This window comes from Fusarium fujikuroi, chromosome FFUJ_chr05 (genome assembly GCF_900079805.1).
Source record: "Fusarium fujikuroi IMI 58289 draft genome, chromosome FFUJ_chr05".
In the NCBI taxonomy this organism is placed as follows: Eukaryota; Fungi; Ascomycota; class Sordariomycetes; order Hypocreales; family Nectriaceae; genus Fusarium; species Fusarium fujikuroi.
In genome coordinates this window covers 3,854,919-3,876,699 of record NC_036626.1, presented here as the reverse complement: position 1 = coordinate 3,876,699, position 21,781 = coordinate 3,854,919, and the positions used below count along the sequence as shown (strand labels likewise).

At 48.7% G+C, this 21,781-nt stretch overlaps 7 protein-coding genes; 5 read left to right on the top strand and 2 right to left on the bottom strand.

Annotated features, from left to right (window-relative positions):
• Positions 1-347: 347 nt before the first annotated feature.
• Positions 348-1,340, top strand: FFUJ_07965 (uncharacterized protein; the record flags this gene model as incomplete). Its single annotated transcript, XM_023578277.1, has 1 exon — positions 348-1,340. The coding sequence occupies one exon, from the start codon at positions 348-350 to the stop codon at positions 1,338-1,340; it is 993 nt and encodes a 330-aa protein (XP_023431111.1).
• Positions 1,341-1,922: 582 nt separating this feature from the next.
• On the top strand, positions 1,923-5,023 carry FFUJ_07964 (uncharacterized protein; the record flags this gene model as incomplete). XM_023578276.1 has 6 exons in its annotated part: positions 1,923-2,329; positions 2,384-2,870; positions 3,010-3,131; positions 3,189-3,373; positions 3,429-4,636; positions 4,799-5,023. 6 exons carry the CDS (start codon positions 1,923-1,925, stop codon positions 5,021-5,023), a joined length of 2,634 nt encoding a protein of 877 aa, XP_023431110.1.
• Positions 5,024-6,962: 1,939 nt separating this feature from the next.
• On the top strand, positions 6,963-7,612 carry FFUJ_07963 (probable ISU1 protein; the record flags this gene model as incomplete). XM_023578275.1 has 2 exons in its annotated part: positions 6,963-7,392; positions 7,476-7,612. The coding sequence occupies 2 exons, from the start codon at positions 6,963-6,965 to the stop codon at positions 7,610-7,612; spliced, it is 567 nt and encodes a 188-aa protein (XP_023431109.1).
• A 1,315-nt stretch (positions 7,613-8,927) lies between these two features.
• FFUJ_07962 (related to beta-carotene 15,15`-dioxygenase) lies at positions 8,928-10,708 on the bottom strand (the record flags this gene model as incomplete). XM_023578274.1 has 2 exons in its annotated part: positions 8,928-10,541; positions 10,589-10,708. The coding sequence occupies 2 exons, from the start codon at positions 10,706-10,708 to the stop codon at positions 8,928-8,930; spliced, it is 1,734 nt and encodes a 577-aa protein (XP_023431108.1).
• Positions 10,709-12,321: 1,613 nt separating this feature from the next.
• On the top strand, positions 12,322-13,128 carry FFUJ_07961 (uncharacterized protein; the record flags this gene model as incomplete). XM_023578272.1 has 2 exons in its annotated part: positions 12,322-12,652; positions 12,701-13,128. The coding sequence occupies 2 exons, from the start codon at positions 12,322-12,324 to the stop codon at positions 13,126-13,128; spliced, it is 759 nt and encodes a 252-aa protein (XP_023431107.1).
• Positions 13,129-14,544: 1,416 nt separating this feature from the next.
• FFUJ_07960 (uncharacterized protein) lies at positions 14,545-15,661 on the top strand (the record flags this gene model as incomplete). XM_023578271.1 has 2 exons in its annotated part: positions 14,545-15,124; positions 15,264-15,661. 2 exons carry the CDS (start codon positions 14,545-14,547, stop codon positions 15,659-15,661), a joined length of 978 nt encoding a protein of 325 aa, XP_023431106.1.
• Positions 15,662-15,819: 158 nt separating this feature from the next.
• FFUJ_07959 (related to beta-glucosidase) lies at positions 15,820-18,366 on the bottom strand (the record flags this gene model as incomplete). XM_023578270.1 has 2 exons in its annotated part: positions 15,820-18,248; positions 18,297-18,366. 2 exons carry the CDS (start codon positions 18,364-18,366, stop codon positions 15,820-15,822), a joined length of 2,499 nt encoding a protein of 832 aa, XP_023431105.1.
• Between the last annotated feature and the right edge of the window lie 3,415 nt (positions 18,367-21,781).

Genomic DNA, 21,781 nt, shown 5'->3' with positions numbered 1-21,781 from the left:
GTGTGATGCGCGAGATAAAGCAATAAAGGTGCATGACAAGGATGTTCGGGACGACTTAAATTTCTGAAGATACGTTACAACAGCTGTTACGCGCCGGTGGCGTGGTGGTCTAGATTCGGAAGCCTGATTCTAGAGCGCGCAATGAAAATGGATGTGTTGCAGTGAGGCTGAGTGCTGATAGTATATATCATGGTGCATGCGTGTTGATCCAACACCTGATCCAACGGCTGATGCTGTGCGAACCTAGAGACATTTTGTTCATTAACGCTGCTCAACATACACTAGCCCTCTATCAAGGACTTCAATCCCACTTACACACAACAAGCGCCTCCATTAGTCTGGGCATAATGTCAGAACTCCCTGACAAATCGAATTCACCAATCCCGCCATCTGTGTTTGATAGCGACGTTGATGACACCAATTCGTCTCCAGTCCTTCTACCATTGACTGTGTCGATCGATGATGATGGTGCAGGACAGCTCTCAGCACCGCAGACGAATACCACGGCTGAGCTCTCAGAGCCGCGACAGATTATATCGTCTGGAGACCCTTCCAAATTTCTCCAGGCTGAGCTTGGGCGACCTGTTTTCGCAGGAACCTACTTCAACGAGCCTGCGTATCTCGTCCAGCTGCGATTGCACTTGTCACTGTCAAGCGGAAATCGAAGCTGGCTCAGCCGTATCCAAACGGTTGATATTCATGTTCATGTAGAAGACGCACCGAGAGATGATGCACAGAATGCTTCGGAGAATTCTGATAGCAGTGACAGTGATTTCGAAGAGGAGGAATTTCCGCACCCAGCAATCGTCAAAGCATTCCCTAGTCCCGGTGGTTGGGAGGGTACACCACAATCCGCTGAGGTGTCATTAACGCACGGAATCGGCATGCAACTAGGCTACAATCCCGCTTCTGTTTCCTACAACATCGGCGAATCACGCACCTGGACCAAGACCGGAGCCGTCAAGGTCAAGGTAGCACACAAAGGCCCTGGACAGAACAAGTTGCATGTTCGGGTCGAAGAGAGCTCTGTGGACAAGGCTGGAGTGCCGGACTATCTATTAGTACCTTTTATCATCAGACACCGGTCTCGTCGCTTCCGTATGCGTGTTGGCATCCACGCCCGCTTTGGTTTCTGGCGCGGCAAGCTGGCGGAAGTGGTGCCCATTCTTGGTCGCGCTGATGAACCTTTGTTCTTTGATCCGCTGGTTATGCGCCGGGCTATGGAAAAGGGACGGAGGGGCGTTAATGGGGAGAAGGTCGTTGAGTGGCGTGGTGCACTGGATGAAGTTGCGCTGCAGGAGTACTCGTCGCTGATTGATAAGAATGCCACTCAGGCGTGACAGTGATTTATTAGGGAGGGTGGCATTCAACTCTAAAGCCGATATATCAGGGAGATAGCTGTCTAGGTTAATAGATGTGTTTCAATGGCCTGCATTGCTCGCTCGAACCCGCCTCCTATTGGGAACTGTGAATTTGGCTTGGCCTCATGACGCTGTGCTGTTCGGTATGTGGCGATGCTTCAAGTCTCAGTTCTCGTTCCTAAAATCAAAGGTATTTCGAGATTATTGGAATTCTATACTGGTCGCAAAATCATCTGAAGGTCCTATTCAGGTATGGTAGAGTAGAGGGAGGGTCCGATAACGTGAGAACGCCTCACGTTGACTCAGCATGCCCAAAATGCCTTGTCATTGACTTATTTTTGTGCTTTTCTCTTGCGATTTAGGTGTGTATTGTTGTTGAAAGTTTCCTGAGTATTCCTGCAGAGGAACCCAGAAAGCCTTGCCGTCCAATAACAGCTTGCAGCTGAGAGCCTGATCAGGCTGTGCAGAATGTACCATCAATCATCAGAAACCGAGCTCTGTGTCATCTTTTCAACTCTCCTACAACATCTCCATCAGTACAATCGTCGATATTTCTACTAAATGGCAGAGCTTCTGGGCATCGTCGCTGGCGGAGCTGGACTTGCCTCTCTGGCACTCCAGTTAGTCGATGGGGGCCAGAAACTACGACAGCGCTACAAGAACGTCAAAGGCCTTGGAGGTAACATTTTGTGGCTGAGTGAGGATATCGAACTCATCGGCAAGCAGCTCATCCAACTCGAAACCAGCGCAGACGACATCATGCAAGAGCAACTTGGCCCGATCATGATGGGGAGATGTCGAGACCGCTCTGCGAGAGTGGCAGATCGCTTAGCAAACCTGGCTGGTGATATACCAGTCAACTCTCCAAGAAGACAGATCATACGGACTACATTCAGGTCGGGTCAATGGAAGGGTGAGCTTGACGAACTTCAGGCCCTCATCACTGGTCTCAAGCAAGACATATCACAGTACGCTATTCCTCTACCCGTGGTGAGAAGTAAAACTAACCATCAAACTTACAGACTCTACATTATTCAGCAACACTTATACATGCGTAACAGCCGGAGTTCCTTAGTCACAGCGGACGCTACATCGTCAACGACCCCAATCTCCGGTCTGTCAACAGAGATTACTCCACACGATAACACTTTAGGCACTACTGCGACTTATCAAAACGATATCATTCAATATTCTTCATGTAACTGCGATTGCTCATGCCACAAGAAGCGCACAATAAGTGGCACCTTCTGGCGTCTGCAATACTCCCCACTGGCTGAAATATTCCAAGGTTGCGATAATCCGGACTGTTCTGTGAGGCGTTACCGTTTTGATCTTCGATTGACGTTGTATCACTACGGAATCCCATTGAAAGCAGCTCTTGGACTTGATCTCATCACTGAGCCAGGACGATATTCTCTTCAACCATGTCTACAAATCGAAACTGTCGTTGACTTCGATGCACCTGGCTTTGTGATTCTGGAAAAGCTGGTCTTGGAAGAAATAGACTGGGTAACAGCCGAGACCGAGTTGAAAGGTCTATATAATTCTTGTCCTGGATTTGTGAATCAGGTTGATCCTTTAGGTCGTGGCTATCTTGAGGATGGTCCCCCCTTACACAAGTTTGGAGTATTGCTAACGTGAGCTGTAGGTAGCTGCTCGTTATTTCGGAGTATATACTGATGTGAATGTTGAAGACTCCAAGACTATCACGAACCTGATCCAGCTTTTCGTTTCATCGCTTCGTACCAAAGAAACATCTCACAGCGCCGGGTTGGTCCCCCTTCCCTCTCACTGCTATGCTGATTCGCGGCCGTTAACATGTAGCAGTCTCTTGAGACAACTACTGGATCTGATGGAACTGGGCTATGTGGGTTCTGTTGACTCTCTCGCTGCTCTTGGATGCGATTTCAAGACTGTGGTACCCACTTTGTCCTCTTGGCCAACACCCTTCATTTACCAAGATGACCCTTTCAATTTCCAGCGTATGAAAGCATTTATAGGAATGGGTACAGGTGAGTCTGGCATACAATCTCAAGGTTCGGCCAGTCTAATAGGAGCCTGTCCAAGATTTTGGAGATAGTCCTCCGCTTCACACCTCAACATTGTTTGACTCGGATGAAACTTTTATGCTTTGCCTTGAGAGAAACACACAACCATTCGATACTGTTGTTAACTTCTTGGGCCAATCGGCACTTCACATGGCAGTACAACAGCCTTCACGTGTGGCCCAACTTCTAGCTGCTGGGCATCAAGTTGATCAGAGCGATAAGTATGGCGGGACCCCTTTATTGTATGCCGCAGCGATGAATATTCCAGACACAGCTATGATGCTTGTCGAGAATGGTGCCAACTTATTTAGCACTCTAGATACTGGCTTTCCGATTATCTGCATAGTTGCGGGACGGCAGAACTGGACTTTGGTATGGCGGATCATCGATTTTGCAGCAGCATCCCATCCTGATCTTACCCCTCGCCTAATTCGAGACCTATTGGAGTTTAAGTTCGACGAAGCTTACTGCGTCGCACACGGACAACATGATTCAATAGATTTCTGGTCCCGGGTGATCTCTAAACTTGGCAGCCCCAACTTCTCCTTCCAGGATGGCAAGACTTTAATGCATATGACCCATGGTGTCAGATCGGCGAGAGCGTTGATAAAATTGGGCTTCACCAAATTCAAGCAAACGAAAGGAGACTTACTTGAGCACATCGCTTCGTTGCATGATCTGCCGTTGTTCCGGTATGCTATCACGAATGGTGGTGATGCGCATTTGCACAAAGTCTGGGGTTGGCGCATCCTTGACATGCTCCTTCGAGATCTTGCAAGAAGTCACTCAGTTAGATTTCCAAAGATCTTGGAATTATTGCAGGCCCTCCTTGATAGTGGAGTCGAAATTTCGTCCCATGATGAACGGGTGTGCAATTGTTTGGTTGGTGGATGCGTTCCGGGTTCTAAATGGTTATCGACTAGACCAAATCTACGTTTATTTGCGTGGCTTGAGGTATTAGAAAGGCAGAGAGGTATACAAGAGGCTAGGAAAGTTTCCCTCGCCCTTCTACGACGAATGGCTTTTGATCAAGCTGGTCTACATCACATTTGCGATACAAAATGCCACTTTAATTTGATCTCTGATGTCGACAACGATCGATTTTGGGATATTGCTGAGCAAATCAGCATCAATGAACTTAAGAAAGAGATGGAAGACCTGGCTACCAAGGCGTACTCGGAGTTGAAGATCGAGATCATGGTTCGCCTTCGAGGTATGTGGAGGAAGGTACGTGCGAAAGAAGGGCCTCCCAAACTCTCACGTAGCCTGATACAAAGGTTTTCAAGTCGCAGGGCGAATTATCTGAAAGAATTGTTGAAGGTAATTCGAGTAAGTCTCCTTTGCCACTAAAAGTTCCCAGCCTCAAGCATTGTTCTGATGAAGCGATAGGCCTCGAGTTATCCCAGTATTCCAGAGCCTTTCTCAAGCTCTTGGGATCACATACTTCGGAAGAAAATGGAATCAAATCAGTGGATAGTGGGCCATGATCTTGAAGTAGCGATGATCGAGCTTGGGGTTGGGCTTTATCGATGCGGAGGTGATCAGTTTGAGAGCTGGATTCCACTACTGACCCAATTGACGGGTATCCTACTTGCAGAAGAACCGGAGGTGTGAGAGCCCTGATCATCCAGACATATATCCATGGAAAAAATACGAAGATATATGCTGTTCGATAATAGGCAGCTATGAGGTATTATTAAATTGCAAATGCCAATTGGTTCATATGGATCTACATGTAATACGTGGAAGCTCAATCCTGTAGCACCCAACCCGGTGACATACTAGAGATCATCCTCTTTGTGAATAACATAGCTCCCCATCATCCCCTTAGATGCCTATTTATCGTACCACAAGTTGTTGGGCCATATCTGCACCTGCAATTTGAGACGAGATCCATGTGAAGGACAGGCAAAAAAGACTTCAGACCTTATCTTTGGGTAGAAACCAATCTGGAGGGATCTTCAGTTTTGACTAAGTTTATCATCTATGCCTTGGGATAAAGTTTCTGGGTTTTCTTGATCCCTGAGGCATGTGCATAGAGAAGAATCCCCTTAGTAAAGAAAAGCAGAAACTAGGCCCTATACTACACTGTGGTAGTTCACGGAATGTATTGTCTGAAATGCTATATACTTGTATATATTCTCGTTCTAGTTCGAGGAATGGCTTAGCAGCTTCTATGATAGTCGACGCCGGACCGTCGGAGGTTGGCCCCGGAGATTTGGGCAGGGTCCAATACCTTTAGACTTCCATCGCATTACTGAAGCATCATGAAATGTCCTTCGTGAATAAAATATGCCACATGTGATATTTTAAGCTAACGTCACATTGTTGCAGCGGCATACATATCGACGTAACCCAGCTTCTTTATTCGTCATTTCCGTTAAAGTGCCAAATGCCCGGGACCATATCCCCGACTCCGTGTAAAAAGCGAGCGGGGATTTCAACGACCGAGATCCACCAACTTGCAATTCGTCTTTGATCTGACAGTCAAAGTCGCAAATTAGATCATGCATTGACAATGGACATTTTTCTTTCGGTCTCGGGCCAATTGATAGCATTCTTACCCGAAGGTAGGCATCCTCAATTTATGACCCCGCGGACTGTGCACGGAGAAGCTGTGTCGATTTATCAATCTGATGTTGGCCTTATCAGATGGACAAAGCCATGCACGTTGACAAATCATTTCCAGTGCCGGTACGCCAACGCCGATGTCGCCGGGTTTACACCGAAGGTCACGACTTTATTAACTATCAGCATCTTCTTATTTGGCCAGTAATAAATCGATCTGCACTTTAGGGTTGAGACTACAGTGTCTGTACGGAGAAGAATACCGATGGACCGCTTGAAGGGTCGAGAATCAAACGGATAAATTGCCGCTCCATGTTCCATGACGATGTGTGATTCGCCTCGGCATGTCATTAGTAATGAATGTTTTTGGTGTCAAAGGCTGGCATCTTATCAGATGCAGACTAGTCCGGGTCCCCGGCCACAACCTACACCTAAGCTGTCGGTTTACTCCTCACCTGTGAATCCAATCGGACTGACTTTCCTCCTGAGGACGGGAGAGCATGATGGTCAACAATAAATAAATAAATTAGATGACCACTTAAAGACACAAATAAATGTTAACAGTAAAGACAAAGTCAGATAAACGTCAATATAAAAAAGAAGTGGGAAATGGGCGGGTCTTGAATCTGTGTCTCTCTTCTCCGAGGAGTACCGAGCTAATAAAGACGTAATGGCCGAGCAATCGAAGCTCACTGATTGGCCCCGGTCTACTCCACACCACCGCAAGCCATTGCCCGAAATCGCCATCTCCTCAAGTCCCGCCCGCAACAAGAGGAAGAGCATCTTTTTTTTAGCCAAACCCCCAGACTTGATCCTCCCTCCGTCATCGCTTTTCGCCTCCCATTCAACTCAACTTAACTTTTGATCTTTGCATCACATCACTTTTCAATCTTGCATCTTACAACAATCCTGACAACACGACCTACGCACAGCCTGATATTCGGCAAACCTCGATATATCACCAAAACCTACTACACATATCACAATGTTCGCTAGAGGAATTCGCGCTGTCTCGCGGCGAGCTGCTGTCGCTGCCCCCCTCGCCCGTCCTACCATCCTCCCTGCCCGCCAGATCTCTCCCGCCGTCGCCGTCAACGCTACCCGCTCCTACCACGAGAAGGTTCTCGACCACTACTCACGACCCCGAAATGTCGGCTCCATGAACAAGAAGGACAGTGATGTCGGAACCGGTCTCGTCGGCGCCCCTGCTTGTGGCGATGTCATGAAGCTCCAGATCCGCGTCGACCCTGAAACCCAGAAGATCTCCGAGGTCAAGTTCAAGACGTTCGGATGCGGCTCGGCCATCGCCTCCAGCAGCTATCTCACCGAGCTCGTGCGCGGCATGAGCCTGGATGATGCTGGCAAGGTCAAGAACACTGAGATTGCTAAGGAGCTTTGCTTACCCCCCGTCAAGCGTAAGTTTACTACCCTGATATTTCGCTTACCGTTTGCTCAAATGCGGTATATTGCGCACTGTGATGCTAACTTTGTTTGATAGTGCACTGCTCCATGCTTGCTGAGGATGCTATCAAGTCTGCCATCTCAGATTACTACACCAAGAACCCCAACGCCAAGGTCAGCAACCTTAGCGGTACCGGCATGAAGCTCCCCGAGGCCGACGCCGCTGCTGCTTAAACGTGGTAATCCATCAAGAAAATCTCAACATTAAAAAAACACGAATATTGCATTGCTTTTACGCCATGTCACAATACTTGGGAAACTAGGAAATGATACCCTCTTTGAGGCAGGATGAAAAAAAAGAAAGTCGTTCGGAACACCAACGAAGGAGGGGGAGTCATCTTTGGATCTAGTTTGGAGTAGGATTGTCTGACGCAACACGTCTGACTAGTCTTGCCCTTCTTTATCCGCACACTATGGGATCAGTATTTGGGAGTCAGGGGTTCTTTATTTATTTTCTGCCTGAAATCACTATGGTTGTGATTGGGCTTACAGGGGATGTGGCGAAGAAGGGGTCTGTCTACATTGGAGCGGGGTCGGTAGAATGAGATGAACAACTGTATCAAATAGCACAAGCGCGAAATGTCATATGCTTTCGATTGAACGAGTCTTGTTGTTTGTTCGTGAGTCAGTGAAGATTGATAAGCCGTTATCTGATGGGGTGATGAATATCGGCCTCCGCGGAGATGGTCTGTCGTTGTGATGCGGCTCGTGTTATCAATCGTACAATTTTCAGGGTCCATGCCTCGGTCACCGAGGCTCCTCGCTTCTTGCGTTGGACAACCTCATTTCTGGAGCCTAATAGTCATCATCAGTTCAGTGAGCGCTCACCACGATTAACTGATTAACCTTGTGCTCATCTCCAGATGATCTCTCCATAAACCCAATTCCTGAGACCCTGTCCAATCGGTAGCAAGCGATCCTAGTCCCAATCTCGTGATTCACCCTCAAAACTCCTTATCAATCACCCCACCACAGCATATAAACAACAAGTACAATAACTTCGCTTCCAAGTCTCAAATTCACGTATACGAACCCAGTTTACTTCTAGTACCAGCGTCATATGCACTCAATTTAGAAAAAGAGATCTCTCATCCCTGCCGCAACTCATGCAAGGTCCGGTTGCTGCTCGAAAAAAAATCCTCCGTAGCGCGTCAGCATCAGGCCATTTTCCACCAAAAAAGTAAAGCCACCGTTGCATTTCGCGGGGTAGCTCGATCGAATTGAGATATTAGGTTCCGAGGGTTTGGGAGAGGGAAATTGAGTGCCTGTGGGGGTTTTCGTATCGGATTTTAAGGTGGTGAGGATTTGGGCGGTGGTGTAAGTGAGGGTTTGAGGTGAAGAGCACGATTCGAGGCCGAGGCAAGTCTTGATTACTTCAATATGCTATGATTTGCTAAAGGGAATACTTTCCATCTATGAGATTAAACGTCCGCTCCTGGTAAATCCATGTCTATCTATATGCACGCATCGCTCGATTCGCAACCCTCGATTAAGCAGCTGGCAAATGAATGCCATGGAATCCCTGTCCAATCGCAAAATCAGCCTCTGCCCTCCCCAGCTCCTCCATAGTCTTTCCATTTAAGCACAGTATATATGCCTTCTCATTAACTCCATCGACGACCAGACTGAAAACAATCCCATCATCTTCTGCCTCTGCTCCAGGCCTTGGCACAAAGACTGGCTCGCCAGGGGTATGTCCTTCAGGTCCTGTCCATATGAATGCTTCACTGGTATCTAAGTCGGTCTTTACCAGAGCATCAACTGAGGTTGTTAGGCCGCGCAGTGAGGCGCTGTAGACGTAGCGATAGGGTTTGCCGTTGCGAAGGGGGTGAATAGTTGGGAGCTCGCCGGCGTGTGGACTAGGAATGGCAAGGACTTGTTCTGCGCTGGCGGAGAATGTTGTGTCTGGTGTTGGTGCCGAGGGAAGTCTGAAACGGTATCTTGTGAGAGTTGGTGCACAATTCTTGTACCGGTCATTCTTGAACCAGTATTTCTTCGTAGCGTCGTCGCGATCCATGAGAACATCGTAGTAAAAGCCCTTGATAATATCCATATTGTTATACTTGGCCAAATCAAAAAACAGATCTGTCTGCTCAGTACCATCTTCATCTTCAATGTTCTTCTCAAATGCATTGATGCTATGGAAGAAGAAAGCAGCGGGCGTTGAAAAGGTAGCGACAAGCCCCTTTCCGTGCCGGCGATCGACAACTAGCCACTTGCATTTCCTCTCTTTATCGAACGGTTTCATTGAGTCAATAATGTTTCCCTCCCATTGCGTCTTCAATCCTCTCCATGCATAGTGTGATGCAGGTATGCATATCACAACGTGGTTTTCTGTGAGGAAGAAACTGTGCATGTAGGCCGGTGGAACGTTGAGATCGGAGATGGTAGCGAGTACCTCTGTTTCTCCTGAAGCAGTGTCGACTCTGAAGATTCGATATGTGGGAACTCGGCCGAATGCAAGGTTGAAGTTGAAAAGGTCTCCTGAGTCGGGGTCGCGTTGGGCGTGTGAACAAGAACAGGGACCGCTGAGAGAGGGGTGTAGATCGTACTGCGTGGTCTCGGCCAGGGGTTGGAGCGTTGAAGGGTCGATGCGACGTATTCCAGTGTAGTCTGTAGAAACAAACAGATTGCTCGTGTTCACACGATGCCCAAGAGGTCCCGGCACTCCATTCGATACCTCTGTCTCCTCATCCTTCGGTACACCAGGAACGTTGGCCAAAAGCGCAACATTATGATTCCCCAACTTTGGTTCAAAGACAGTCATGACCTTTGCAAAGATCCCGACACAAGGATCAGCTTTCTGTCCAAACGTCATTCCTGATCGCCATCCTTTCTTCTTCACATCGGCAATCCACTCATCGGCCTGTCGTCTTGATGAGTACCACACTTGTGTCTCGCCATCTTCAGAAGGAATGATATCAAAGCGATGAGTCTGTGCAAAGCCGTCGAACCAATGAGTTGTGAAGTGTGTGCCGCGCGCTGTGTCTTCAACGCGACTTTGGCCAGGACCAGTGCGGTAGAGAGAACCAGCAGCCCATGAGGGGATGGTGCCTTTGAGAGTCAGACGGAGAGGACCACGATGTTCTTCTAGACGATCAAACTGAACATTTTAGTTTTAGTAGTTGGATCAGAGACTTAGGAACTTACAGCGGCTTCGTTGGGCCATGATTTCCATGATTCGGCGAGGATGTTCTTGGTGATGTCTGAGGCGTCTTCTTGCTCATGCTCTCGGGTGCGGTGATAGACGCCCGGGCCGTTGAGCGCCATATTAAAGTTTATTTGCGAAAATGTCTAATAATAAGTGAGAAACAGTCGCTTGCTCAAAGTGTCTCGTTTCGTTTGCGACAGTATCGTTTGGCTTTTGGGAAACAAAGATGCAAGAACAAGGAGGCATGCTCTGAAGAAATGTATATAAAAACAAGCGTGAAATGAGATTCAGCTCGTGTGACAAGTGAGAAATAAAGCGTTGGCTGTATACAAACACAACACAGTGCACCCTGCTGTCTGTGTGTGTGTGTGTGTGTGTTGGATGTTTGCAACACAATGCAGTGTTAGCACCAATGATGAACTTGCAAGTGAAGATAGCCACTTTAAAGCTTCACTGTCGTCATTCAACTTCAAAACAATAAAACACGGCTCCTTACAAAACGCATCATGATAATAGGGTATTTTTAATATGGACCTCAAACTTATTAAGTACAAAAACCCGCCCCGTTGTACTCCCATGCATGGGCTGTGTAAAGTCAATGACGCTACCATCAGAAAATGAAACCGGATTCCGCGCCAGGAAACGAAAATACTAAGCCCCGACACTTCCGCATCGAAGAAATCACCACAAAACAACTCATCCTTGAGATGTCGGCACCCGAAGCTGAGGTTGTCAAGTTGATTTTACTCACTCACTAGTGGCTCAATACTTTGTGCGCCTTCGCGTGTGCGGTATTGTTCCGCTCGTCGCTTGGGGAACCTATCAACGGCTGAAGACGACGAGGGAAAGGTGGTTAGTTTGGACGTTGGCGTTTAAGGGGATGCATCTGCGTGTACTTGCGATACTGCCTTAGCGAAAGCGAGTATGGCTTGACGAGAGTGTGCTTCGTTGGCATGGGCATCGTGGACTTCTTGTTATACGGCAGGCGGGGGATTGACGACTCGAGGTTACGGTGTGTGACTCTTGGCTGGATCCTGGCGTTTATTGCTTGTTGTGCTAGATTTAGAGTAGGCTATTAGATTCCGATGTAGTACATACTATCAGGCGGTGATGGTTTAGACTATTGGTGATGGGGATATCGATGTCGGTGAGAGAAGTTGGTCATGATCAACACCTGTCCTGGTCGATATAATCAAGACAGTGGCCCTATCGAATGAGATGAGAATATATGAGTAATTTCTGGAATGAGCAAAATTTAAAGAATCACTGTTACTCAATTGCAGATCTCATAAATACCAGCCTTTCGTCTGAATAACCAAGCAAATCATGCATAATAGCCAGATGGGCTCTCAAGGTATTGGATGTTTTCTTCATGGCCGACTCCGTTCTCTTTACGATTTTTATTATCTTGCCAAGCAAACAATAATTGATTCCATGGTTTCATTAATTGCTTCCATGAAAACGTCTAGCAGAACATTGAAACTTGATTCATGTTGAGTATTCTATTCAAGACGGGCTCTAATCTTTAGGTGATCATCCAACCTGATGAAGAAACCAAACAATTGGGTGAGGGCCGTTAGGGGCTCACCCACTAAATCGGTGCTGATCTTAGTGGACCCTTCTGAGCGTCCATCTCTTTACACGTGATTGGCCAAGCATCATCAACTCAATAATTCATCAACACTGACTGTAATCACGATTGTCAGAATCCAGACTACAAAGGAATATCACCATGTCATCTCGTCCAGCAGCACCGACGATCCCTTCGTTGAAGCAGTCTTTCATCACCAGCCAAACAACACTTCTCTCTCAGCCTATCGCTCCATCCCCCTCATGGCAAGAAACCAACGACGCGTCAGATGAAGCTATCCCGGAGCGCGTCGTTCAAGAAGTCTTATATAATCTCAACCACACCATCCAGCAGCACTGTCGTCGCGTGTACCCTCCGCAAGCTAGTCGTAGTATCGCTGAGCAGATCAATGATGTTTACACTAAGGACGCTGAGCGCAAGGTGGGGGGTGCAGCTGATACTGAGGGCGGTATCGGCAGAGAGCTTGACTTGAGTGAGTACTTCAACAACAGATGTTAGATCTTGAGACTGACTTTGGTAGCCGAAGATAAGTCTATAGAAGCATTGCCCACTTCATGGCACCTAGAAAAAGACATCAACGACCATCCCATGGAAACTAAGCGCTACGCAGACGCCGTCCAGCGACTCACTGAACTCAACGACCAGCGCAAGCAACTTCGGGACAAAGTTGCGCGCTTAAAGCGCCTTCAGACTATCGTTGAGCCACTTCAAACAGATGAAAATGGAGCCGGTATTCAAGAAAACTTACTCACTCGGAATGGACCCGTTGAGAAGGAGCTCGAGAGAATGAGAATCTTGTTGGCGAGAGTTGGTGGCCGTGTGCTTTCGCTGCCTGAGGAAGCTCCGAATGGTGAGGCGAAGGAAGTCAGCTTGACTGAGATGGGTGCACAAAGACGGAAGAGACGTGTTGATCAGTTTCTTGCTGATGATAAAGTGTTTCCGTCATGAGCGTGGACTGAGATCTGGTCACGATGTGACACGAAATCTCTCAAGCTGAAGAGCAATAATCGGCCTCACTTGCTATATGGAGCTGTGAGGAATACGACTCTCAGACTACGCGATAAGCCTTGCCCACTAGTTCGCACCTCGCATTGTCGGGTCTGGCTGGTCATCGCCCTTTTGAAGTGATGCCAGGTGCCTCACGTGAGAACCACTCATCACACGGAAGAATGATGACAAGCAGAGTGTCCCCCAACTACTAGAGTAGCTAGCTTCGGATATGGGTGGTTTTCTATATCTGCCTTCGGGTTGAACGTCCGGGGAAGTGAGTGACTGTCGGGCTTGAATTGCGGCAACCAAGAGTACGCAATCAGCGGCTACGATCAGGGGAACTGACGCCAGTCAGTCTTCGAAACGTCTCATGTATTCATAAACGACTGGTTGTTGGACAAAGGGATATTGTCGCCGAGGCTCAATGTCCAAGAAATAGCCACTCATATTGCATGAAAGTTTGTTCTTTAGAGACCCTTCTCGCTTATGGTGGTGATTAAGATGTTTGCTGGTATTTGTAGTTGGTGAGACCTACGAACGGTAGTCGTTCAAGCCATTGACATAATCGTAGTCATATATCGAGCTTCAATGACGGTCAGCGTCAATAATTAAGAATTTGGTGCGCTTAGTACGGAGCAGTCACTGATCTCTTGGCTTGTGTACCACCAACGGCCTCACTGCCGAGGCTAATACAGGATCTCTGTACTCAATCTGGCACTGAATTGTCTTTCTGATACGGTTTACAGTGATCTATCCCAATGAATTGTGCCCTGTGCTACCCTTGACTCACACATTAGCCTAAGCTTTCATCTCGCGTACACGTGTAGACAATGCGTGAGACACTGTTTAGCCTTGCTGCATCACTACTCTCGTCGGTAGCGAATCATACGGACTGTCCATCCAGTGTCCTTGTTGGTCAAGTGCTCCTCCAGTGTCGTCTGCCGCACGATATCGTGCCCAGTTGAAGGATTGGCCGTGGTCGAATACCCGAGAGTGTACAAGCTCAAGAGAGAACCAAAAACAGACGTCTAGTTCTAACCAATCAGAGTTCTGACGAATCTAACGGATATCTTGATGTGTATCAGTGGCTTGATGGCGATCTATTGTGCTGCGTTTGTGTGAGAAACTACCAGTTACTCAGCACACAATGGCGGCGTCAATCATCAATGATTTGGTCGAAACACTGTATATTGGGAATACATTGAGCTAGTGCACGGTAAATATCGATAGTGAATCTAAGTATGCTGCCAGAGAGGACACGAATGGGTCTTCGTGCTCGGTCATAAATACCGGCGCGAGGGTAGGTTGGATATGGGACATCTTACTACCTATACGCTCATTCTTACACGCACATATACATATAACTTCAACAAAATGGACCCTAACAAGCCTCAAACTTTACCTTACACTACCCGCTTACAGCGTATATACCGCGCCTTTGGCTTCACCAAGGGGTACAGCTTTGTTCTTTGGTTCCTCTTCGGCGGAGCCTTTCTTGCTTTTACACTATCTCGTTTTATATATCTCGACTTTGACGGGCAACTATGTCCTAGCGAACCACCAACCAACAGACCATACGGCTCAAGAGGAGCTGTTCCCGGAGAATGTTACTATTATCGACATGGTGTTGGCAAGGCTGGTATAATCATGCATCTAGCTGGTATTCTCCCGGCAGCTGTCCTGGTGGTCTTTCAGTTTCTGCCGGTTATTCGACATAGAGCACTCGTCGTTCATCGAATAAATGGCTATATTGTTCTCCTACTGTCAACAGTCGGAATGATTGGAGTCTTTATGATCGCTAGACACACTTTTGGTGGAACGTTGGAAATGCAGACTGTCACTGGTGCTGCGAGCATATTGTTTGTTACATGCATGTTGTTGGCTTATATCAACATCAAGAAGCTCCAACTTGAGCAACACCGAGCATGGATGATCCGAGGGTGGATTATTGCGAGTCTCCATACAGAACTTCAATAACTGGCTTGCTAACACTTTGAAGGCCGCTCATGTTGTCACCATGAGGCTCATCGGGATTATAATGGCCCAGATTACCAGCCGAATGGACCCTTACTATACTACTACACCATGTGCAGTCTTGGACTCAATGTTCTATCACAACAAACCTGCCGTGGAAGCACTATACCCCGACTGCATTGGATTCTACACGGGTGTAACTCCAGACCAGCGCGTCATCATCAAGGGAACATCGGGTGGACGCCCCGATGAGATTGCAGCCAGTCTCAATAGTGCTTTTGGGGCGAGTGCCTGGCTTGCTCTGCTCATTCACACCATCGCTGCGGAGTTGTATCTTCGACTTACATCTGCTGAGAGCGAGAGATTACGAAAGGTATCTTATAGGTGGCAGCAAAATGCCGGGATGAAGGATCCGGGCAATGCTGGGCTGACGGCGCAGAGACTTGGTGATGCGGAGCCGTGGGTATGCCCTGATGATGACCAGACGCTCTATGGTGATGGAGAGAGTTTTAGGTGAATGAACGGTAATTCATGGAAAGGGAGAGGACACGATCTTATCACCTACAACTTCATAGTAGTTAATACGAAGCACAAGCTGCTATTGACAAAATGAGCCGAGTGAATCAACAGGTCAAATTATATCGAGTTATTGCCCAACGGTTTATGATTCATACATCAAATACCAGACCACCAGTATGTCTCATCGACCTTGAACGAGCCCTTGAGCGCCTTGTCGGTCACAGCACTGCTATCACTAATAATCACCTCGTACTCACCAGCCTCAACACACCACTTGTCCTTCTCCTCATCAAAGTATGCAGCGGCATATTTCTCCAACTCAGTGATATTCACTGCCTTGGACTCGCCAGCATCCAGCTCAACCTTTGCGAAACCCTTGAGCTCCTTGACGGGACGGTTCACCTTGGCGGCTTGCATTGGGCGCACGTAAAGCTGCGCAACTTCTGCACCACGTATGGAGCCTATGTTTTTAATGGTAACACTTGTGGTAAGCTTGCCCTCCTTGGAAGAGATATTCAGGTCTGAGAAGGCAAAAGTGGTGTATGAGAGACCGTGGCCGAAGGGGAAGTTGACCTCACGGTCGGCAAACTCGTAGTATCGGTATCCCATATACACATCCTCACCGTAAAGTGTTCGCCCGGCTTCAGTTCGGAAATTAAGGAATGCTGGCACATCGGTTAAGCGCTTGGGGAAGCTCAGTGATAGCTTGCCAGATGGGTTTGCATCACCAAAGAGAATATCCGCAATGCAGTTACCCGTCTCGTTACCACCATACCATGCCTGGATCACAGCAGGGACTTCATCCAGCCAGGGCATCTCCTCCGGCGTGCCAGTCTGCATAACAACAGCCGTCTGCGGATTCGCAGCTGCGACAGCGGAAATGAGCTCATCCAGAGCTCCGGGAAGCTTCATGCTCTCACGGTCGGAGCCCTCCGTCTCCCAGTCAGAGTTGAGACCAGCACAGATAATGACCTGATCATGCTTCTTAGCGAGAGCGATAGATCGCTCGATTTCCTGCTTCGCATCGATGACCTTCGATGCGCCGACGCGAAGCGATCCGTGGCCGACGACGGGGTTGTCCAGCTTGAGGGTGAAGCTTGGGGCCGAGGCAAACTCAATTCTGACCTTGTACTTCTCGCCTTTCTTTAGGTCCTTGCGGCCGAGCTCCTCCCGTGTCGCGGTGCCGAAGAATGCGTCGCCGGCGATTTGCTTGGTCGAGTTGTCGACGACAAGCTCGTCGTTGACGTAGAGGTTGGCAGTCCCGCATACGATGACGCCAAACTCGTACGTGGAATCTTCCTCGACTTCTAGAATGCCTTCTAGGTTTGCGAACCAGAGATCTTCGAGCTCAGAGTTGTAGTAGTCAACGAGGTGCATTTCCGACTTGGCGAGCCACAGCTCGTCGACGGGCTTGCGGGATGAGTCGCTGGGTGGCTTGTTGTACACCTTCCAGCTCATACCAGCCTTTCCATCTTCACCCTTGGTCTGGCTTCCCAGTAAAGGACTCAGCTTATGGGTGTATGCGCCGATAGTGTAAGCAGGCTGGCTACCGAGCTTTTCAGCGATACCATCGTAAGGTGTCACAGCGTAGTAGGCGGCTAGAGAGGCAGAGCCACCACCGTGGTAAGTCGCAACCTTGGCGTTAGGTCCAATGACCAAGGTCTTCTTGTCCTTCGCCAATGGAAGCAGGCTCTTCTCATTTTTGAGGAGGACGATGCTCTCGTTTCCTATCTTGCGGAGAAGAGCGGCTGTCTCAGGTGTATCAAGTGTTTTCTCGGGGCCGTTTTCCTCGACACCAGAGACAGCGCACTTCTTGACAAACTTGAGGACCTCTCGGGCGCGATCATCAATAACATGCCCCCAAACCTTCTCACAAGCAGCTGCAAAGTTAAGGACATCGCCTCGCCAGCGAGTAGGACCAGGCATCTCTAGATCAAGACCAGCTTTGATGGCATCCGTAACGCTGTACGTACCGTACCAATCACTCATGATCAGCCCCTCCCAACCCCATTCTTCGCGTAGCATGTCGTTCAGTAGCTTCTTGTTCTCGCTGCAAGCAGTTCCGTTGACACCGTTGTAAGATGTCATGAACGCACCGGGCTGTGAGTCTCGTACAACCAGCTGGAAGGGGAGAGCGTAAATCTCTCGGAGTGCACGCTCAGTGATAATAGCCTGAACACTCATACGCTTGTGTTCTTGATCGTTGCATACGAAGTGCTTGATTGTTGACTGCACACCTGTGCTCTGGATTCCACGGACAAGCGCAGCGGCACCCAGACCAGCGAGAAAGGGGTCCTCGCCTATAGACTCAAAACCACGTCCTCCAAGAGGTGAACGCTGCATGTTGATGGTAGGGCCGAGGATTACATGAGCACTCTTTCCAATGGCCTCTTCGCCCATCTTCCTTCCTGCTTCCTCGAGCAGTTCCTGGTTGAATGTTGCACCGAGACCAGTGCCGCAGGGAAAACATGCTGCTGGGATTCCGTTGAAGAACCTGGTGCCTCTTACACCGTTGGGGCCATCTGATAGGCGTAGAGATGGGACTCCATGCTCTGGGAGTGACTTTGTGTGCCAGAAGTCAATTCCTATGGAAATGTTAGTTGCTGTTGTTTCCCTCATGTGATGCTACTAACCTGCCAGAAGAGAGACCTTCTCAGCGAGAGACAGCTTTTCCAGGACCTCTTCAACGTTTATATCAGCCATTTTCGTCGCTTCCAGAGAGCCTGAGTCACGGTAAAAGCAAAAATAATGAGAAAGTAGATCAATTGACAGAAATTAGGTCCTCTAGTTGTCAGATAAATACTCGGGCCCTGAACAAGCTGTGAACCTGCCTGGGTAAATGACAACCCCGCAGCAACTCAGGTGTCTCTGCTATTCTGCCTGATACATATGCATCCATCGGGCGAGAAAGAAGCTCGTTCTCCTCTATCATTTGCCAGTCGAACAGACCAATTCATTCTCATGATGCCAGATGAGCATCTAGCTGGTGGTGAGCCCCACGGATGATGAGCTTCTAGATTCTACCCGTGGCTTAGCCGAGATTTCCTCCAATCATTGAGCGTATCGACAGGAACTCATTCCAGGTTGTCGCTTCGTCGGGACGAAATTCCGTCTCGTAAACCTCGGGCGAAAACAATACGAAGCGGGGGATATCAGCGTATTGCGTCTTGAATATCATGAGATACGCGATGCCAGAGTTGAATCGATGAATGGAAGGAATCGAATGAGCTGATCATGTGAAGAGTCACGTGGGGCTGGCTTTGGAAGGTTCGTGGAAAGTGGGGAACCGCTCGGGGGTGAGCTTGTCTTCACCTCGGTAGGGGCAATTCTCATCTCGATCAATACCCGAGATTTCCACCTCTCAAACTCGGATTAACAAAGGGACCCTGATGAATCCGGCACCGAAGATCGTGCCTTTTCCGATGGATCCTTCAGGATCCGACTACTTTACGGTACTTTTCCACGCTTACTACCAACAAATTAAACGGGCCGAGATTTAGCAGCAAAGAAGAGATACAGGCCAAGACCCGATCACTAATCGTAGCGGTCCGTTACGATCCGGCAAATGGACCAACATGTTTGCTTTGTCTCGCTCCCAAGTCCATGGTATCGTCGCCGCCCCAAGGCCCAGGCACGAACGGAGGGGCGGTGGTTCCGCTGAGCCTAATCGTAGCAGGTCCACAGAGCTCTCAACAAAAGAACCACAGTAGTTGAGAGCTTTGGGAATAGCTAGAGCTTCTCCGTCCCGAAGAATATCCGAAAGAGACGGCGCCGATTGCACCCGGCCCGAACTTTTCGGACTCGGGCCGGAAGATACCCGGTTACGGGTGTCTTCCGGCGACTGCGCTATGTATGACGAGTAAATGGTGGCAGATGAGACGAAGAAACTTCTTCAGCCATCATATCATACACGGCAATCGAATTCTCATCCCCCATCTCGATTGCTTCTCAATTATCTTGACCAACTATCACGTATTTTGCAGATCGAATTGTCATCATGATCCGTATGAAATGCCAAGACTTATGCTTCACTGCATTCACGTGTATCTAACACCATTGCTACGCTGTGCAAACCGGATTAGACCAGCCGTGGCAGAGTTTTGGGTTCCTGTTTCCTGGGACTAGGCTGAGTCCAGATCACCCCGCGGCATTCACTAACGTGGAACTAAACCCTTGGTTTGCTTTCACCTTGCAGGATGGATACCCTGGATCAAACCAAGTACCGGTCTCAATCTCATGATTTCTCGGCTTTCGCTCCGACCGTGATGCATCATGGCTTCAGGGTCAATGACACTGACGACTGACACGACAAACCTTCTCGCAAAATCACCAATGGACGGATGCCATGCCTGCCGCGACAGAGTTAAATTACTACCGCCATATGCGCTACAAGCGGCATTTGTTGCGCTTGTGGCTGCCTTGCTGTTACCCAGGGTACCAATGGTATCAAGACTTCGTTTGACTCTTGTCATGAATATAAAGTTTGAAGCAAACAGATGACTCTGCAGAGTATCACGGGTGTGCATAAACAGCAACACTCTATCACGAATTGCTCACTCGATTTGATCTCACGTCGTGCTAGGGTTGCCGTTCGCTGGGGTTCGTTGTCGAAGATCCAACTCGGCCGGGCCTCGAGGATCTGGTCTAAAGTGACATGCATAGCTGGAAAGTGAGGCCTAGGGGTCTGCGACGAAATGACGGCAACGGTCTCTAGGCTGATGTTGCAGTTGATGACTAGGGGTGATCTGCCACCAATGGGCTGCCTTGATACACGCTTTTGGCGCTGTCCCACGAGGGTGGCATGCGGACCGCCCTGTGGGATCGAAAGTATGTTTACATGCATCCGTGACCCCAACGTCTTGCACGTTTCTTGGCCTGAGTGCCGGCGTCTAGTGATAAGACTAGTTACCAATAAGTGAAAGGGTCTGAAATTAGGAAAGCGAGCAGGACAAGATGAGAACGAATTCGAGATGGATGGTTAAAGCGGGTCGTGGAATGAAGTTATGGAGCTTGGATATCGGCATCTCTCCTCCCCGAAACAACCCTTGCTCAAATCATCGACGGCTCCCGTTGATTTGACATCGGGCGTTGAGACCCACGATAAAGTCCCACAAGGCCGCCGAATAGCTCTTGAGTCCGGTGTTCCTCGCGACCGAGTCCGTCCCACGCCAAGAGTCTTTGGTCGAAGCCATAGACCGTGAATGGACATGATAGATCATTATCCCGCTAACAATGATTGGCGACGAGAGCTTCATGTTCGAGGGTTGCCGAGACAACCTCATGGCGGGTTGCAGTCGGAGCGCGCTTCCCGGTATACGGACACTTTGCTCGGTATCTCCAGGTCCAATCACCGAGAGAAGTGCCCTGAACGGGGAGACTGGGAATGAAACGGGCGGCACCACCAACCCGTCTTTGATCAAGGCTGAGCTACAAGCTCATAGAGCACAGGCTCCTTCCTATCTCTGTAAGCCTCACAGAAGCCAGGTTTCAGCCACAGCTGAATGAGTAAAGCATAATGAGGATAGGCTCAGTCGCGCGGGTTACGACCAGTTGGGTTTCTTACCGCGTTGACGATGATCTTCACAGACATGCATTCTTGGTCATGGATACGGTACACACTTGAGTCCTTCAGACCGCTTCCAGAATTGATACAACAGTCCACCAAGTCACACCTGTGTGAAAGCTCGTGTTTCCTGTCCAATCCTGGCTTACCAGAATGAAGCCCTCCAACTCAAGGGTTTCATTTGCTGGCATGCTTATCATTGCAACACTTCCAAGGAAGCTTGCATATCCTACAGGCAATAGCGCATCCTAGAAGAATACAATCATCTCGCGGGAAAAGAAAATCTCATCCTTACGGCCGAAGAACATTGCAAAAGGACTATGGCACATGTCTTGGCGGTTCATCCGTTTGGAAAGAACACTGCCAAGACTAATTCTCAAGGAGGTTGCAAGGTGAGACAGTCTCCCAGCGCAAATTCATACCGTTGGGTACCAGCCCCGAGTGAACCCTGTACCCGTTTCGAAGAACGTCATCAGCCACATAGTTCTATCCTCACCGTCACGGTGTGTGAGAATATGATTGTGGACGCCTCATCCGAGGTGCTTACTGGAAACA